The sequence below is a fragment of the Pleurodeles waltl genome, chromosome 8, assembly GCF_031143425.1.
Source record: "Pleurodeles waltl isolate 20211129_DDA chromosome 8, aPleWal1.hap1.20221129, whole genome shotgun sequence".
Classification (NCBI taxonomy): Eukaryota; Metazoa; Chordata; class Amphibia; order Caudata; family Salamandridae; genus Pleurodeles; species Pleurodeles waltl.
In genome coordinates this window covers 1,437,284,248-1,437,303,015 of record NC_090447.1, presented here as the reverse complement: position 1 = coordinate 1,437,303,015, position 18,768 = coordinate 1,437,284,248, and the positions used below count along the sequence as shown (strand labels likewise).

The following is an 18,768-nucleotide window of genomic DNA, read 5'->3' as shown; positions in this document are numbered from 1 at the left end:
TTGCAGGCTTGCCTGTGCAGGAGAGACCATGCAGCTCAATTAAAGTTAGAGGGGCGACCCCTTCCCATCCCCCCATATCAGCAGAGGTTATATGGCCTCTACTCTCTTGACAGAAAAACACATATCCTGCTCCATGTTAAGGAACTCAGTGTCTTCAGAGCAACTGCTGGTGCGGCGGTGGCTGTGAGGGCAGTAGAGTTGGCTGAGTGGGAGCTACGTTGTTTTGACCTAAGTCAGCAAACATTTTTTTTCAATGTAAACTCCCAAAGTGAGAGTTTCTTTTTGCAAAAAAAACAAACTTTTGTCTGTGCGTTGGGCTGTTATTTGATTTTTCTTCCTAGGATAATCATGCTCATATGATGATCCCAGGCAGTGAATAATGATGATTGTCACGAGCCCTGAATATGGTGGGGCAACCGGAAGGGCTGCCATGTGAAGAATTTTCACCAGCAGAGTGAACTAAGGCTTCATCGGTGGAGATCCTGTAATTCTACCACCTTTGAAGAATCATGAGTTAGATGGGGTGGGTAAATCACCCACCAAACTCTAAATGAACCCCTATATTTGCTAATCGGTCAAACTTTAAACTCAGAAGTACCATCTCTAATCCTGCCTTTTCCTCAACCTCTTTGTGTTACTGTTTTTGCTGTTTAAGGTAGGGAAAGGCAGTGATATTAACCTGCCTTCCCTTATGCTTAACTTTTTGCTTTTTTCAAGAGAGACATTTTGATATTTAATATATAGATTGTCTACTACAAAATTAATTTTATACTTGTATTCATTCAACATACTGTGCTAAATAATACCATGAGACAATTAAACACAAAACATTGCCCTTTGATGGCAAAAGAGAGCAAGAAGACGTTTTCATTCAGAATCTTAATTGTTCAATGTATGTCACTTTCACTGCAAATCACTTTACTTCACTCAGTCTCATTTTGACTGAGAGTCAAATCTGAAAGCACCTTGAAGAAATTCAGATCATGATGTGCTGCATAGAAAATCACTTATTTATGTTTTTTCTGGACAATAACTTTCTCCACATATAACATCAATATTGTCCATATACACTTCACACATGACAGCTGACCTCTCTTGCTTCACTCATGGCAATGGCATTAGGATATGGGAGGGGTAACTAACAAAGTCAATGTAGTGATATTATCTAATGTCCTCAAATGATAAAAGAAAAATATTTTTAATCTTAAATCATTCATCATTTTTTTAATGATGTTTGTTCAGCTATTTACATGGAAACTCTTGGTGGCTCAGCTAGTGCTTAGGCCCTTAGAGCAAGCCAGACCCAGGTTGGCCCTGGCTTGGCTCTCCCTATAAGTGGGTAGCCTTGCCTGCCACTACTCAGAAGTGCTGATGTATCAACTGAGAGGTGTGTTTGTGGTCTGCAAAGCTTTGGTCCCTGAGGTGTGCATGCTGTCACTCTGATCCCTGATGTGTGCATAGGTCTCTAAAGCCCACATGTAGTGTCTGTGAGGTGTGTACGCTGCCTTTAAAGGTCTGATCCCAAAGACGTGTATGATGGTACTCTCATTCTGGAGGTGCATATTCTCTTTTTATATATATAATCGCTGAAGTGTGCATGCTGGCTCTAAAGATCCTATGAAGTGTCTTTGATGTGTGTCTGCTGTCTCTAAAAGTCTGATACTTGAGGTGTGCTGCTGTCTCTAAAGCTCCTGCGTAGTGCCTGTGGCATGTATATGCTGCCTCTGAAGCTCTGATCACTGCACCATGTATGTTGTTTCTGAAGCTCTGATCCCTGAGGTGTGCCTGCTGTCTCCAAAGTCCCTGTGAAGTGTCTTTGAGGGTTGCATGCTGCCTTAAAGCTCTGATCTTTCAGGGGTGCATGCTGCCTTAAAGCCCTGATCCCTGAATTGTGTATGATGTCTCTAGAGCTCTGATCCCTGAGGTGTGTATGCTGTCTCTAAGGCTCTTATGTGGTGTATTTGATGTGTGTAAGCTCTGATCACTGAACTTTGTATGCTGTCCCTAGTGCTCCATTGTAGTGTATTTGAGATGTGTATGCTATCTCTAAAGCTCTGATCCCTGAGGCATGTGCACTCTCTCTAAAAACCCTATGTAGTGCCTTTGAGGTTTGTGTGTTGTTTCTAAAGCTCTGATTTGCGAGGTGTCTATCCTGCCTCTGAAGCTGTGATCCCTGAGGTGTGTTGGCTGTCTCTAAAGTTCGTATTCACTGTGTGCGAGGTGAGTATTCTGCCTCTGAAGCACTGATCTCTGATGTATGTACCCTATCTCTAAAGTCCCCATGTATTGTGAGTTGTGTATGCTGCGATCAAGTTGAATACGGTATCTCTAAGGCTGATATGTAGTGTCTCTGAGGTTTGCATGCTGTCCCGATAGCGCTGAGCCCTGAGGTGTGACAGGTTCCCATGCAGTGTGTCTGAGGAGTGTATGCTGCCTTTAAAGTTTTTTTCCATGAGGTGTGCATGTTGTCTCTAAAGCTGCTATATAATGTCTTTGACATGTGTATGCTCTCTCTAAAGGTTTGATTCCTGAGGTGTGTACACTGTCTCCTGGGTCCCCATGTAGTTTTTGTGAGTTGTATATGCTGCCTCTAAAACACTGATCCCTGAGCTCTGTACACTATCCCTAAAGCTCTGGTCCCTGAGATGTGAATGCTGCCTCCAAAGTTCTGATTCCTAAGGTATGTATGCTGCTTCTAAAGCTCTGATCCCTGAGCTGTGTAAGCTGTCTCTAAAGCTCCTATGTAATGCCTCTGAGTTGTGTATGCTGCCCTTAAAGCTCTGATCCCTGAGGTGTGTCTGCTGTCGCTCTGATCCTTGAGCTGTGTATGCTGTCTCTACAGCTCTGATCCCTGAGGTGTGTGTGCTGTTTCTAAAGCATTTGCGTAGTGTCTTTGAAGTGTGTATGATGTCCCTACGGCTCTCACCCCTGAGGTCTGTACAGTATGTTCTGTCTGTAAATCTGTCAGTCAGGATTTGTAGAGCACATTTATCAACCGTGAGGGTATCCAGGCGCTTAGTTTCTTTGTAGAGTCTTTGCAGTGTATATCCTGCCTCTCCCTGAGGTGTGTCTGCTTCCTCTAGAGCTCTGATCCCTGAGGTGTGTGTACTGTTTTTACAGCTCCTATGTGTTAACGTTGATGTTTGAATGCTGGTTCTACAGCTGTGATCCCTGTGCTTTGTATGCTGTCTCTAAAGCCCGTATGTAGCATCTGTGAGATGTAGACGCTGTGTCTAAATCCTCCATATAGCGCCTGTGAGATGTTTATGTTGTGCTGTGATCCTTGAGCTGTGTATGCAGTCTCTAAAGCTCCTGTGTAGTACCTCTGAGATGTGTTTGCTGTCTCTAAACCCTATATATAGGGTCTGTGAGATATGTATGCTGTCTCTAAATCTCTGATCCTTGAACCGTGCATTCTGTCGCACTAATCCCTAAACTGTGTATATTCTCTTTGAGGTCTGATCCTTCAGGTGTGCACTCTGTCTCTGCAACCCCTATGTAGTGTCTGTGAGGTGTGTATGCTGCCTGTGAAGTTCTTCTATACCATCCATGAGCTGTGTAGGCTGTCTCTAAGATCTAAAGTTGTGATCCTTGAGGTTTGTATTCTATCTCTAGAGCTCCTATGTAGTGTTTGTGAGATGTGTATGCTGTCTCTAAAGCTCTGGTCCTTGAGGTTTGTATTCTGTCTCTAGAGCTTCTATGTAGTGTTTGTGAGATGTGTATGCTGTCTCTAAAGCTCTGGTCCTTGAGGTTTGTATTCTGTCTCTAGAGCTCCTATGTAGTGTCTGTGAGATGTGTATGCTGTCTCTAAAGCTCTGGTCCTTGAGGTTTGTATTCTGTCTCTAGAGCTCCTATGTAGTGTCTGTGAGATGTGTATGCTGTCTCTAAAGCTCTGGTCCTTGAGGTTTGTATTCTGTCTCTAGAGCTCCTATGTAGTGTCTGTGAGATGTAGATGCTGTCTCTAAAGCTCTGGTCCTTGAGGTTTGTATTCTGTCTCTAGAGCTCCTATGTAGTGTCTGTGAGATGTAGATGCTGTCTCTAAAGCTCTGGTCCTTGAGGTTTGTATTCTGTCTCTAGAGCTCCTATGTAGTGTCTGTGAGATGTGTATGCTGTCTCTAAAGCAGCTCTGATCCTTGAGGTTTGTATTCTGTCTCTAGAGCTCCTATGTAGTGTCTGTGAGATGTGTATGCTGTCTCTAAAGCTCTGATCCTTGAGGTTTGTATTCTGTCTCTAGAGCTCCTATGTAGTGTCTGTGAGATGTATATGCTGTCTCTAAAGCTCTGGTCCTTGAGGTTTGTATTCTGTCTCTAGAGCTCCTATGTAGTGTCTGTGAGATGTATATGCTGTCTCTAAAGCTCTGGTCCTTGAGGTTTGTATTCTGTCTCTAGAGCTCCTATGTAGTGTCTGTGAGATGTGTATGCTGTCTCTAAAGCTCTGGTCCTTGAGGTTTGTATTCTGTCTCTAGAGCTCCTATGTAGTGTCTGTGAGATGTATATGCTGTCTCTAAAGCAGCTCTGATCCTTGAGGTTTGTATTCTGTCTCTAGAGCTCCTATGTAGTGTTTGTGAGATGTATATGCTGTCTCTAAAGCTCTGGTCCTTGAGGTTTGTATTCTGTCTCTAGAGCTCCTATGTAGTGTCTGTGAGATGTGTATGCTGTCTCTAAAGCAGCTCTGATCCTTGAGGTTTGTATTCTGTCTCTAGAGCTCCTATGTAGTGTTTGTGAGATGTATATGCTGTCTCTAAAGCTCTGGTCCTTGAGGTTTGTATTCTGTCTCTAGAGCTCCTATGTAGTGTCTGTGAGATGTGTATGCTGTCTCTAAAGCAGCTCTGATCCTTGAGATGTGTTTGCAGTTGCTCTGATCCCTGAGCTTTATATGGTGCTGCACAGTAAGGAAATCTGTTTCGGTAGCTTGCTCCCCACCTGAGGACATGCCAGTACAGGGGCACCACTGTGGTTGTTTTAGGTTTTTTACTTCATGTGTCTGGCTACCAGAGTTTCTGAAGATAAACTATAGTTCAGTGTGTCAGATAAGTGCAACAGCGAGTATTGCATTTTGTCAGCTAACATTCTGCAGTCCAACTAATCACTTGAACTGCTTTGACTAACCTGACAGTCTATTATAATCTGAATAGGTATATTGTTTTATTCTCGATCAGTTGAATAAATGATTTCTACTCAATCTTTCGTTACATTTAGAGGTACATTTTTCATTGAGATATTAACCTCGTCCTGCCATCATATTTAACTACTAAAATATTGGGAGAGAAACATAAATAAAAAAAACTTAATTTACAACAACAGAGAAAACCCTGAATTTGTAAATATTTATCCACACGTTACATTTGGGACTTCATCTAGTACGATTTTATATCTCCTGATTATTTTCCATATGCATATCATGTTGAAGTTTCTATGTATGTAAACATCTTTTATGTCTACATATTTATATATTTCCCTCCAATTACAGAGAAAACAAAGTTAACTAATCTCTCCAAACCTCAATAAAACCAACACTCTGTGACTCATCCTATTCAAAAATACCCACTACCTCCACACTCTGCCTCGTCTCAAGCCTCTTTACTACTATGAACTCCTAAATAACTCTTTCAAAACTCTTCCCCTCTCTATCCATCCTTTACCCTATGTGTCCAACTAACAGGATCTCGGAGTCCTTCTAAACCTCTTTTACTAATGCAAACTCCAAAATAATTATTTCTAAACTCTTCCCTCTTCTTTCCATCATTTATACTAGTCATCCAACTAACAGACTCACATGTTTACTACTCTTACCAATACCAATTTATATTTTCCCCTAGTAATCGAGCACTAATCCATCTTTGGGTTGTGGAATAGCATGCTATACACCAATAATCACTTCAGCACCTTGTCAGGGGTAGTAAACACTATATAAATGCAATTGCAATACAATTCAGTGTTATGTTACCTGAAGTTAATCGTCAAATCTGTTGCGATAGCAGCTTAGAGGGTCCACATAACTACAGAAAAACAGAAGAATAGTGATCTGTGCAGTATGTTTAATGAAGAAGAGCTTTGACCCTTGGATCCAGGTAGACACGCAGAGCAGCTATTATAGGAGGGACAGACAACAAGGTTTTTCTGAGTCTACATCAAGTCTGACCCTCTCTTCTCAGTCCTCATGTCCCCTAGGAGTGCCATAGAAAAGTGTACTGTTTTGAATACTCATCCTCACATTCTTCCACAGTGGTCCACATTTGCATAAGATTGCAGGATACGATATACTTGCCTATCAGGCCTTCTGTGTCTATCCAATTTTATGGTGTGTGGCTGGTTTACTCAGGCCATCCTTAGGAGAAAATAATTAACTTGCCTTACAGGTTCCAGACTCTGAAGTAAGTGCACAGAGTTCACCATTAGATCTTATGTCATCCTAAAAGCCACTGTGATTGCTAGCTCATGCACACGGTGCCATGATAACTTCATTTGGTCCAATTTTTCAGTGTGTCAGACTTCATGCATTTCACTATCCTGCTATCTGCAACACCTATCACTCAGATTATATCAAAATATGCCTCACCTTCTTCGAACATGAGATTCACCTGATTTTAGAATACCATGTTTATGGCCAAGAGACCCAGCACAGTTCAGCAAGTCACCTTGCTGCCCCGCTTCACATGGAAAGAGCAGGAGTGTGCTGTGTTTAGAAGAATACAGTGCATTTCTACCTTTGTCCCTGCCTGGTTCTAGTTTGGCAGCAGAGCACCAACACAGGTGCTCATGCCGCACACATAGAAAGAGGAAAAAACAAGGAGAAATAAAGATAGTTCTCATCACTACGCCTCACCTGGTAAGGTGTAGGCTTTTGGTGCATTCCCATGTCCTCCACTTCAGGTAAATCTGGGAATGCATTAAAATGAATGGCTGTTGCCTGGGAACACCCATGGAATGCACCCCTCGGGCAGAGTAATGCAGCACAGTGATTTGTGCTGCATTACTTTACTCGAGATTTTGGAAGCCGTGCGTGGCTTCATAAATCTCCTTTTGTTCTTGCGTCATTCTTGCACCATGTTGCATGGTGCAAGAGCGACGCAACGGGTCTCTTAAATATGCCCCTTAGTGTTTAGACCCAAAGCTTTTTTTATTTTGATATTTTTACATTAATCACTACTCTCTGTGACATACATTTCCCTAATGTAATCTGTGTTATGTTCAAAGTTTTTTTTGTTTGCACAAACGTATTAATCCAAGTGCTTGCGTTAATGAAATATAAACACTGGGGCACAGGGTTCCATTCCACGGTAAATATGAGTAAATCTGCACCTGTACATTTACTCTTACACTTTGGAGTAACTTTACCACTTTTGGCTACTCACCATTCATGAGTGTAAAGTTATTCAAAACTGTAGACGTTCATGCCCCACCCCCTGAAATAGGGGTGTCAGGAAAAAAACATCAAGTAATTTAAATTAGTCACATATCTCTATATGGTAAAATATGGGAAAGTTTTGAAAGGTTAATTTCAGTTTAAAAAAATAAACCATTTGTAACTTAAATGTTTATGTAAATTCATTTTATATATGTTTAAATGCAGAATAATGATAAACATTACTGCAGTACTATTAACTAAATTTTGCATTAAAATTGAATTAATTTTAGAATATTAAATTAAATTAAAATTACTTTTAAAAGTTGTATTAAAAATAACACCCACCTTAATTAAAGTTGAGTATTTATTAGATATTAACCGTTACTAAAATGTATGTATAAAATTAATTAAAAGTACATATTTTCAAAATAAAGCTATGTTTATTTTTAAATTAGAAAGGTAATTACGTGATAGTAAAATAAAATAATATGTATTTAAGATGTATAAATATATTTTTAACATTAATATGGCTTTATATATGTATATAAAAATGTAAATACATTAGTTTATTTTAACATTATTTCCTATGGGGTTTTATTTTAAGTACCTACAGCCATTATTTTCAATGGGATTTTGTGAGTGGCAGTGATGCTGGAGTACCTGTATGACTGTTTTGTATCCATTTTGATTGTAATAACCATAGAGAAGCATTTTTTTAATAAGACAGAGCTTACTCTTTTGTGGGTGGGTGCATGTATCTTCCCAAGCCACTGCCTAGCTCTAACTTAAACTCCCCCTACTCGTGCCCGGACCTCTCCATTGTAGTCATTTTAGCCTAAAGTTGGGAGGGCTTTGTCAAAAAACACAGGTGTGATAGAAATGGCTTCTTTGTGATTATGAGACAAAAGACAAAAATCCAGCTTGCTGGGCATCTGTGATCCATCGGGTGATGCAAAACACTGGTTTGCTCTTACAAAAATAAAGATTTTCCCCACCAAGCTGAATAGTCGGATAGGGGTGGTAAGAGCTACAGCCGTCCTATCAAATGTCAAATTACAAACACTCATTTGCATCAGTGCATATTGTTAACTAATATTAAGTCAATGAACTTGGTGCACGCACAGTTCGGCTTTCATTATTTGTAATAAAGTCCTAAAGCCATATTTTGGAAGTAACAATGGACTGGGAGCTGTATTTGTGACGAAAGAATAATAACACTTAAAACAAATATTTCATGGATGGGTAAGTGAGTAGATCCAAATTTCAAGGACGGTGGATAACAAAATGGACATTAAACCACCTGAGTAATTGCTGTAGAAACTAATTCGCTGTGTAAATATAGCCACATAATTTGTGGATATCCTGAGAAAGCAGTCATTCAGCAAGAGTAGAAGGTTGAGACAGAAGCTCCATATAAGCAAAATGGCACATCAGCTAAGATTCTAGTGGGTGGTGACAAAATATGTCTCATCGTGAATGCTGTAATATTGATAGCCTCCTTGTTGACCATTAATAAGACCTAGAAAACATAAATTTTTCCTAATATCCAGCTCCCGAACTGTAATTAGAAATGTAGACTATGGAGAAATAATTGTGGGGAAGCCTTTTCATAAAACCCCATTGAACAACACTTCTTTAATGATGCTCTTACTTTGTGTACTAGTGCTATGAAACAACCTTGACAACAGGAGGTACCTCCTTTACCTGAGCATGTTGAGAAGCATATTTATTTACATCTTTGGGCAATATGGATAAGGATGCAGCTGTACAGAGGACAGTATTATGGGGTGCCAGACACATACAATGTGTTTTTGTTATGGTTTTGGTGTAAGGGTGAAATGCAAACTTATACTGAATGTACTCAACATATGTTTATATAGGTTGGCTTGGTTAGGTAGACTCTAAGTAATAAACAGACATTTTGTGCCAGAAATTCTCAGTCAATGCATTTTGGAGTTGAAATGACTCCACTGATGACATTCTTTGAGTAAGTTACTAGCTCAATAAACTTTGACAACATTTATTTTATCTTTTCACTTCTATTCTAGTTCCACCAGACCAGCCTCGTCTCTCGGTGTCCAAAACCACGTCTTCCTCCATCACTCTCTCCTGGATCCCTGGGGACAACGGTGGCAGCTCGATCAGAGGTAAGGAACCCACTATCACTGTGATAAGATTAACAGAATTTCCTAGTTTTGAGTTTCTTGTTCAGAGGGTGGCAAATAAATCCTGTAACACGGAGTTCTAACTAAAGATTAATCAGGAGAGAGAAGTGAAACAATTCAAGTCAGTAGGACCAGGGAGAATTTTGGGTCCTGGACTCGCAACAGCTGAACCTTTAGTGAATATGATTTTGAGTAAATGTAATTTGAAAAGACAGTAGCTGCTTCAAAAAAAGCAACACCTATTTTTTTCTGAGATATTTACAAAAGCACAGTTGTGTGTAACCCGCTGTTGTACTGCCCAGTCTCCTGTCAGAGCGCACTTGGAATCCTCCATGCGGGTCAGCGTCGCTACTTCCAAACTTGTGCATCATGCATCCTCTTGTGATATATAATAAATTTGTACTCTGTTGTGCGAAGCTTGTTGCTATAAACCACATGTTTACACTGTGGTGAGTTTTCTCAAGGAAGGTTGAAGCTGTGCTATAAAAAAGTGACTCTTTTTCCTCAAAGCTCTGCACCCACACAATAACTATAGAATGAAAAAAATATCTACAAAGGGCATCATAGCTGTATTTAGAGGCTGGGGTACCATGAGCCTAGAATCTTTGACACCAGCCAATGTTCCCTAAACCTAACTTCACCTCTTACAGGGACAAATCTGGTGACATATTCCACCTGCTCTGACCATGCATGAACTGATAGCAGGAGCAGTGTGCGTTGGGGTGGTGTGAGAAGGTGTCAAGGATGGCTTGTGTGATGAAAAGAGGCTGTGGTCTGACTGGGGGAAACTTTGTTAGCTTCTGCAATGGTTCTGGATGGGAGGCAGAGGGAGGGTGCTTGATGGTACCTCTGTCTCCTTGCAGCCACTGCACAGCTGAAACCCCATTTTAACAGATTCCCACCCTGTAATACTGGGTCTGGTGCTTTGAGACCCATTTGTTTCAGATACAGAAACACCAGACCACTTGACATAAGGTTGTGTGGTATCCACTCAAGGATACCACTCCACAATACTAGAATGAGAGCCTTAATATCTGTGTGTTCAGACTTCCCATCTAATGCCCCTCTCCACCTATGCTTTGAACAGTCAGAACAGCAAAGTTGTTTCTGACTATTCATTATATTGTTAGATTGTTATTACTCCTTGTTTGTTTTCTCTACAATCGGTCTATAATCTACAGCATTTCATTGTTATTTCTGCAATGTCTGCACCCATTCGAAATGTGAGATTATAACATAGTGATGTTGATTTGATTAATGCTTCCAGTGATTTGGCAGTAGCTGCTCCAGCTTGTACTTTAACTAATGCAGAAATACCAGAATTGAAAGGTAGATGGCAGTAATGAGGTAGTCCTAGTTTTTTGCCTTAGTTGTCACTCCTGATTGAAGATCAAAAGTACGGTAAGCAAAAGGAGTAAAATTATGGCACTGAATTAGAAGAAGACATAGCAGAGAATCAGGCAAAAAATAGTGGCTTTGCCATTGCTCATTGATGGTACAAGAACCACTGAGTTTGAATTTGGTAAATGGCGAATATCCTTCCGGCAGTAAGTTCTCAACCAAGGCAGCGGTAACTGCAAAAAGACTGGTTGTTGATCAGTGAGTACCCACAGCGTCATATGGCCTCCACCTCTGCCAGAGTTACTCTCTGAAAGGATACCTCAGAGAGGATTTCAGACTTTCATTGAAGGGTTGGTATATGTCCTCCACATGCCTGGAACCTTCACCCTCCAACACGTTATGGACATTAAGTATTTGGGCTCTTTCAATCTACCTTTTCTTTCGGAGCACTTTGCTGTTGCGAAAACGTGTTATAGAATTCCGCCAGCAGAGATGGACAATGATGGATTTTCTGCCAGATATTTCTCAACCAGCTGATGTGGCCATTTTCATGAGGAACACTCAATGGCTCTGGCAAATAAAACAAAATAAAATCTATTTCTTTCAGCCACCTTAGTAGAGGAAGACATTTAGGACCTCTTTTTGAGTGGCTTCTTAATTCCGATGAGGCCCCTAATAGCCTTACCTACCTCTTTGGAATTATGGGATCTGCATGAACACCACAGATCTATTTAATTTTGCCAGGAGATATCAGCAGACATAATCTTTGAATGAAGCCCTGGGGAGAAATGAGGAATTACTGGGGGACTTGATACAGATTTATCAATTATCAAGGTAATTCATAATTTGCAAGGAGAACCTCAGGCCAACTAACTCTGCCCCCAGGTTTAGGCAACTCCAGGTTAGGAAAGGTTGATGGATCCAAATCCAGAGACGTCACAGAAAGACCCATTCCAATTTAAGTGCTAAGGACTCAATGGTCTTGTTCTCAGCGCAGCCAGCGCCAATGGTGCTGAGGATGAGACCATCTTGTCTTTAGCACTCATGAAAGCCTTATTGCTTGAGAGATGTTTCGAAAAGAAGACTGACTAAAGCTCCACTCCAGTGGTTCCGAACCTGTGGTCCGGCGACCCCTGGGGGTCCGCGAAGCCTCTTCAAGGGGTTTGTGAAGCCTCTTCAGGGGGTCCACGACCTCTTAGAAAATTCAATACAATTAGCAGATTTGGTCCCCAGCTTTGAATGAGGGGTCCCTGGATTCCAGTAATGATAAAGTGGGGGTCCACAGAAGTCACAAGGTTGGGTACCACTGCTTTGCTCTGTGTGGCTGCACTCAGCTGTAAGAACCAACCCCTATCTCGGGAAACCCAGTGGAACACATGCAGTGAATTAGACAGCTTTTTAAATATAGCATATCGTAATCAGTTATGCTCTCTCTTGTCATTCTCACTATGAAGTGATAAAACATCCTGGCTTCTTCTAGTCTGCTGCTATTTTTATAGAATTATTTTATTTTGTATAGTTTGACTCTTACATGTGAATCTGTATTTGAACTCCCTGAAAGAAGGCTGTAAAAAAAATTCGTCCTTTACAGATCAGGGGACTCTCTCCTGGCAGATTACCTTATTATTTTAAACCAATTCACGCGTGTTAGTTAATTATGCATATATTTGCAGTCAAATCGCCAAGGAAATATAGACGGTTAAATGTTAATTCCTTGGAACAGCCTTGGTGGTTCAATTCGTGCAAATCAACGAGGCCCAAGGTTGTTCCCTGTTAAAACGAGGACGATTCAAAGGTAACAGAAGGAAACTGGTAAAGACATGAATGCACAGTGTATACAGTACAGAAGTGTTTTTACATTACTACCCTTGAGCCACAAGAGAGCTACGGTGCTGATGCAGGCCCCGCTCCCATCGGCCTTGCCACAGATGACTGTATTATCACTATTTCTATGTCTATCCATGAATTTTAACCACTTTCTGTTGTCTCTGAGGCTTGGTCGGCATCCATAGCCCCCCCCAACGGCGCCTAGTTTTAACCTCGTTTCCCACGACGGTTCATCTTTTAGAGTTCAAGGGAGCCACCCTTTGGAACAAACTCCTCAATCAATCAGAGATAAACTAAATGTCCTCACATTAAGGAAAAAAGTTGAATTAACTTTTCGATTGTAATCTATAATCTGCCTCCAGGAGGTCTAAATTCCTCTTTATATTTTTTATTTCCTCTTTTTATTTCGAAGATCATCACTGACAAGAGACCTCTTTGGGGTGTAAGTTTGGCTCCCCATCCTCAGGATACCTTCACTGGATGGAGTGGGAATTCTGTGAGGCGGAGCTACTGTGAGGTTATGAGGTGGCCTCAGAAATGATGAATAGTCAGCAAGATCAGAAGTATTACACCCAATTCGACTGGTCATTCCGCATTTCTCACCCAGAGTTTTGGCAGGAGATTGTGGCTGCTTTGATCAAACACCGGCCCAGATTTACAAAACCGTCAGGCAACGCAGCGCACAAACCACAAAGGCTGTGCTGTGCTGCGTGACGGAGAGGGAGCAGGAGAGAGCCATATTTACAAAGTTATGGCACTTTCCTCCCCTCTCTCTGACGCCGATGCTGATTTCTGCTGACGTGCGCCATGCACACACCTTTGCGCTATTGCGCAAGAGTGTGTGTGTAAGTCTAGCATAGATTTTGTACTGTAAGAGTGCCTTTTCAGCGCAAAATACTATGCTTAGACACACCTTAAAACTCTTCTTGCATGGTGCAACACGCATGCAAAGTCAGAAAAGAAAGTAGAAATGGAAACATTGCTCGTTTTAACACCTCCTTTCAAATGGCGTTATGTTTTGGTGCAAAACCCTGTCTACCTTTGTTTGTAGATATGGTTTTGCATCAAAAGGCATGGGTGGTTGCATTGACATACTGATGTTTCACCCATGCAACTCACCCCTTGGCGCTAAGTAATGCAAAGCAGTGCTTTGCGCTGCTTTGCGTTACTTTTGAGGTACTTTCCAGCGCAAAATAAGTTGAATACTGCTGGACGTCTAGAGGGCACTTACAGGGGTGTGGATCTTAGCTTTGAAGATTAGCACTTCGCAAGAGCATAAATTATGCATTCAGTCGTTCAGTATGAAAATCATTAGGAATACCACTGTAATTACTTTGTCCTAGTCATTGGCCATAGCCACGCCCCATGCAGAAGAATGTGTTCGATTGGATCCCCTGTAGATTTATCTTATATTCTGTCAAATCTTTATTAAAGAAATAAATCTGACTATTTACCATGTAAAAATTACAAGGATTTCAAGGCTTCTTCAAACATGAATCCTTCCTCGCGCGCGGAATGGCTATATTTTGGCAGATTTTTTTGTTTACCACATTTTATGTTGTGTCTTTTAAGTCTTACAAATAAAAAGTCAATACATATTAATTACCTGATAGAGAGCGTACACTGTGTAATTGTTGGGAGTTGTAAGAATGTAGCCACTGCAATAACAGTGGCAAAAAAGTAAGGGCCAAGCAGAAACATTGTGCAGGCTTAGGGACAGTCTGACAAACTACATTTTAATAGTCAGAAAATCTTCTCATTGTAGTTTCTTTTCAGGTTCATGAAAATTTCTGACTTTCAGGGAACTCACCAAAACCTCCCAGGGTACCCCTGAAAATACATAACATAATATATTTTCATGTAAACTCTTACACATTGATACTTAGTCCTGAGTTCGTTAAACAGAAAACTTAGAGCACCGAGGGCCAGAATTTGCTGTTCCTTTTTGCTTAACAGGTTTGCTTGTTTGCAACCGGGAATGGAATGTGCAATGGGACCTATGTACTAATATGTGGCATCACAACTTGTACTTGTATAATGGACTGCACAACGACCTGCCAAATGAATAATAATTAGGGAGGTAGAAATTTGCAGCCGACCTGTGATTGGCTGCGAATGCAGGCATGGAAACCTGCAAGGGGCAGCAGACCTGTGTCCCTTTATATGCTTTGCCAAATCGGATTTTTTTTTTTTTAAAGCAACCTGTGAAAAATTGGGTTGCTAGTTGAGAGGGGTGTGAACAGTCCTCAGGGAGCAGCCACTATCCCTGTCAGGCTAAACCACTAAAGTTGCTAAATTAACCTGTGCTTGACCTTTTGGTAACTTGGCACAAAATCAGTCAGTCTTACCTTAGAAGCAATGTGTAATGTATTTATGCAGCACAGAAGCAGCACTAAAGTACAAATACAGCACAAGAAAAATCCCAAACCAATTTAGAAAAATAGAGTACATTTTGATAACTTTTGATAAATTACTTGACACCAAAACTATAAGAATCCAATTGGTAGAACCAGAGATATGCAATTGTAGATGCTGAGGTAAAAACAGTCCTTAAAAGCACAAATCGCCAACTGAGGTTACCTGACCGTGCCAGACAAGGGCAAAGTCATAAGATTAGGCTGACCACAATGGAGCTTGGGCCGGATACAAGTACCAAGTTAGGCCCACTGATGATTGTACCATAAATCCAGACTGTGGATCATTCACATAATGGATGTGTTTGCAGTACCAGTTCTGATGAGCTGCGAGGGCTGCAATGCTGGCTTGCATTGAGTCTGTGTCGCAGCACATTGATTTTGATGAGGAGCTGCAAGGTGGCCCATCCTGCACATACCCAGAACCTCTATTGAGTGGTTGTCTGGAAGGCATAAACAAAGGCCAACGGTCAACTCCACCTAGTCATGTGACCCAGGGAACAGGCTGCAAGCACCAAATGTTTAAGACAAGAAAATGTCAGCTTAACAAATGTGGCATTTTCAGAATTATGACTTAAAATCCAACTTTAAAGAGGATTTTAACTTACAGTTCCTCAGACACCAAACATGACATTCCTAACTGCTCACAATTAAATATTATCACTTATTAAATGTAATATGGCAACCCAATGTTATACCATAAGAGAGATAGGCCTCACAGTAGTGAAAAACTAATTTGTGAGCTTTTCACTACCAGAAAACTTGTGCAGTATTTTAAATACAGTGCACCCTGCTCTATGAGCTATGTAGGTCCTACATTAGGGGTGAATTATTTGTATTACTAGAGGAGTTTTAAGCCCAGCAAAAGGGAAGGCGAAGTTGAATTGGCAGTTTAAAACTGCATACAGGCTGCAATGGCAGGCCTGAGACATGATTAACAAGGCTACTTAAGTGGGTGGTACAATATGTCCTCAAGCACCACTAGTAGCATTACATTTGCAGGTCCTGGGTACTTGTGATACTACTTTACTAGGGACTTATAAGTACATTAAATGTGCCAGTTGGGTCTAAGCCAAAGGAGAGAGCACTTTAGTGCTGGTTAGCAGTTGCAAAGTGCTCATAGCCCCAAAAGCCAACAAAAATGGATTCAGAAAAAAAGGAGGGCGAAGGCAAAACATTTGGGCGTGACCCTGCAGCGCAGGTCAAGTGCAACACAGCCCATTTCCATTAAATGCTTATAAATAATGTTTCTAGTTTGGGAAGCAATTAGGGGAAGCAAGCAGTTATCATTGCCTCCTTGACCACTTCCCAGGAGGACAACACCACTTTTATTCTCCTCATATTTGTGATTGGTTCAGGATCTCAAAAAACCCATTATGAGTCTGAAAAAAATTCTCGATTCATAATAGAGCTGTATGTATGTTCTAAAAGTCCCTTTCACATTTGAAATCCTTGTGAATTTTTGAAAATCACATTGTATTGTTGCTGCAAAATGCTTTTGTACATCTGCCCTAAAGGAGGTGGAAGACCATATGTCTAGTACACTTTCTGACTTTTTTTCTCCACCAGAAAAATATATTTTCTGATGAAGAAAAAATTATGTGAAAAAGTATTTTCTTTCTTAAGCCAGGTCGGGTGGCTTAGTGGACTAATGCTCGGGTGACCAGATTTTGAGGAGCAAAAACCGGGACATGTCAGACATAAAAGAAGGACAAACAACTTTACACTCATTTTTATATCTGGCATGTCCCGTTTTTTTGCATAGCTTTGTGAATGTGTGCCTATTTATGTGTTTGTATGTGTATATATATATATACACACACACATTTACAAGACTATACATATGGCTTGACCTCCCACCCTGCACCCCCAACCCACCCCCCACCAACCTCTCTCTGCTCTACACTCGTCTCTCTGCTGGGAGCAGACAGGAGACTGTGTTGCCTGACAGTAACAGATAAATTACTTTAATTATTTCATACTTTGTAGGCTCTTTAACTTATCCTTCCCTAGATAATCTGAACTTTGTCCCAAAAACCGGGGCATTTATGTAATGATTTGACCTATGTCCCAAAAACCGGGACATTTGTTTAAAAGTAAGAGAAGCGTCGGGACACCGGGACAGTCCTCTAAAAAAAGATGGGACTGTCTGGGGAAATCCGGGACGTCTGGTCACTCTAACTAATGCGTCCACTGTAGGGGCCTGTGTTTGACCTAATTGTCACTGATTCAAATCCTGGTGGGTCCACTCAGCCTTTCATCTTTCTGAGGTACATAAAATTAATACCATTGAGTTGGGTAGCTAGAAACATCTGTTATTGATCACCAAGTTACCCTTCTGTGTTAGCGTGGACTTTACAAATACAAGTTATGTGGATTTTTTTGTACTCTTATTTCAACCGGTACTGCAATGAATCTATGCGTTCAAATACACTGGGAAAAAAAAGCATTGGAAGTATATGTAAACACCCACAAAGTTATAATTTTCTAGGTGGTCACCACTTTCCCATTGCCTCTTCTCTTCCTCTGGGAATGCCCATTGGAAGATGATTGCAGTCCACAGATGTGAGCGCCACTCTCACATTCCACAGTTTCTCGTTTTTTCCACTGAAATTGCCTGGTATTCTTCAATTGTGGCTATGTTTGTAGTGCCTTAATGTAAGTGGTCCACCAAACTGCCGATTAGTGCTGCATGAATGCACCCTTGATGACCCCTGTGACATCAGGTTCTGTAAAATGGTCTTCCTACATCCCACCTTTTAGGGCTTAAGGCAAAACTGCCCTTTAAGAACTTTGCTATGATTCTGGTCAGTAGCTCCAAACAATATTTTTGGAGAGCATAAGCTTCACCAAAGGTATAGGGTTATTGGCCCACTACCTTCAGTGACCTCCAGTAAAAGTGGCACCATTGCTTTTTTATTTCAATGAATGCTAGTGCTCACAATCATTAATCTGAATCTGATTGCGACACTGATTGCAAACATCAGAACAAGTGCAGATGACAATTTGATCACAATACAGATCTCAATAGTGTTGTGCATGGATGATCTTTTTTACATAAATTCCGTGAGAGCATACCCTTGTGGCTTTGTGTGGTGGAACATATTAAACAGTGTCTGCGGCTATCAGGACAAGCCGTCCTTGCAAAGTAAAATCTACACCTTTCCAGAACCGGGAAACCATGCCCAGGCCCGCAAAGCTTGGCTCAGGCTGCCAGACGCCTGTGCATTTTGTGCATGTAGAACTGCCTGAGCTTTGCATGGTAAATGTCTGTCAGGCTGACCTATGCTTAGCCTGACGGGCACTCATCATGCTTTGCAAAAAAGCAGAGGGGGCGAGGCCTCTATGCCCTTATTGACTGGCTGCCACTGCTACTTTGAACTCTGCCTTCCCCCTTTCTATCACCCTGGCCCCCATTGTTTCCTTTTCAGCTGATATTTCATTCTAACAACCAAATGTTGATATTTACCTTTCTCTCATTAGTTCTGGCTTTTACTTTTTTCTCCCATTTTAACCTCTTCTGCCTTTTCTGCTTCAATCCATCTCTATTGACTGTGGGCCACTCCACCATCATGGACTGTTCTTTCTCTCTCTCCACGTCCTTCCTGCAATGAGGGATGCGGAAGGGGCCCTTTTTTGATGTCCTACTCCCTAGGGGTTGTTTTCCCTAATTG

At 41.2% G+C, this 18,768-nt stretch overlaps 1 protein-coding gene across 1 annotated transcript in view; it reads left to right on the top strand.

Moving 5' to 3' along the window:
* Window positions 1-18,768, top strand: part of DSCAM (DS cell adhesion molecule) — a 1,000,736-nt gene that overhangs the window by 844,547 nt on the left and 137,421 nt on the right. The window contains exon 24 of the mRNA XM_069202587.1: window positions 9,396-9,494. Within this exon, the coding sequence (XP_069058688.1) occupies window positions 9,396-9,494 (99 nt within the window). The remainder of the gene's footprint in view (window positions 1-9,395; window positions 9,495-18,768) is intronic.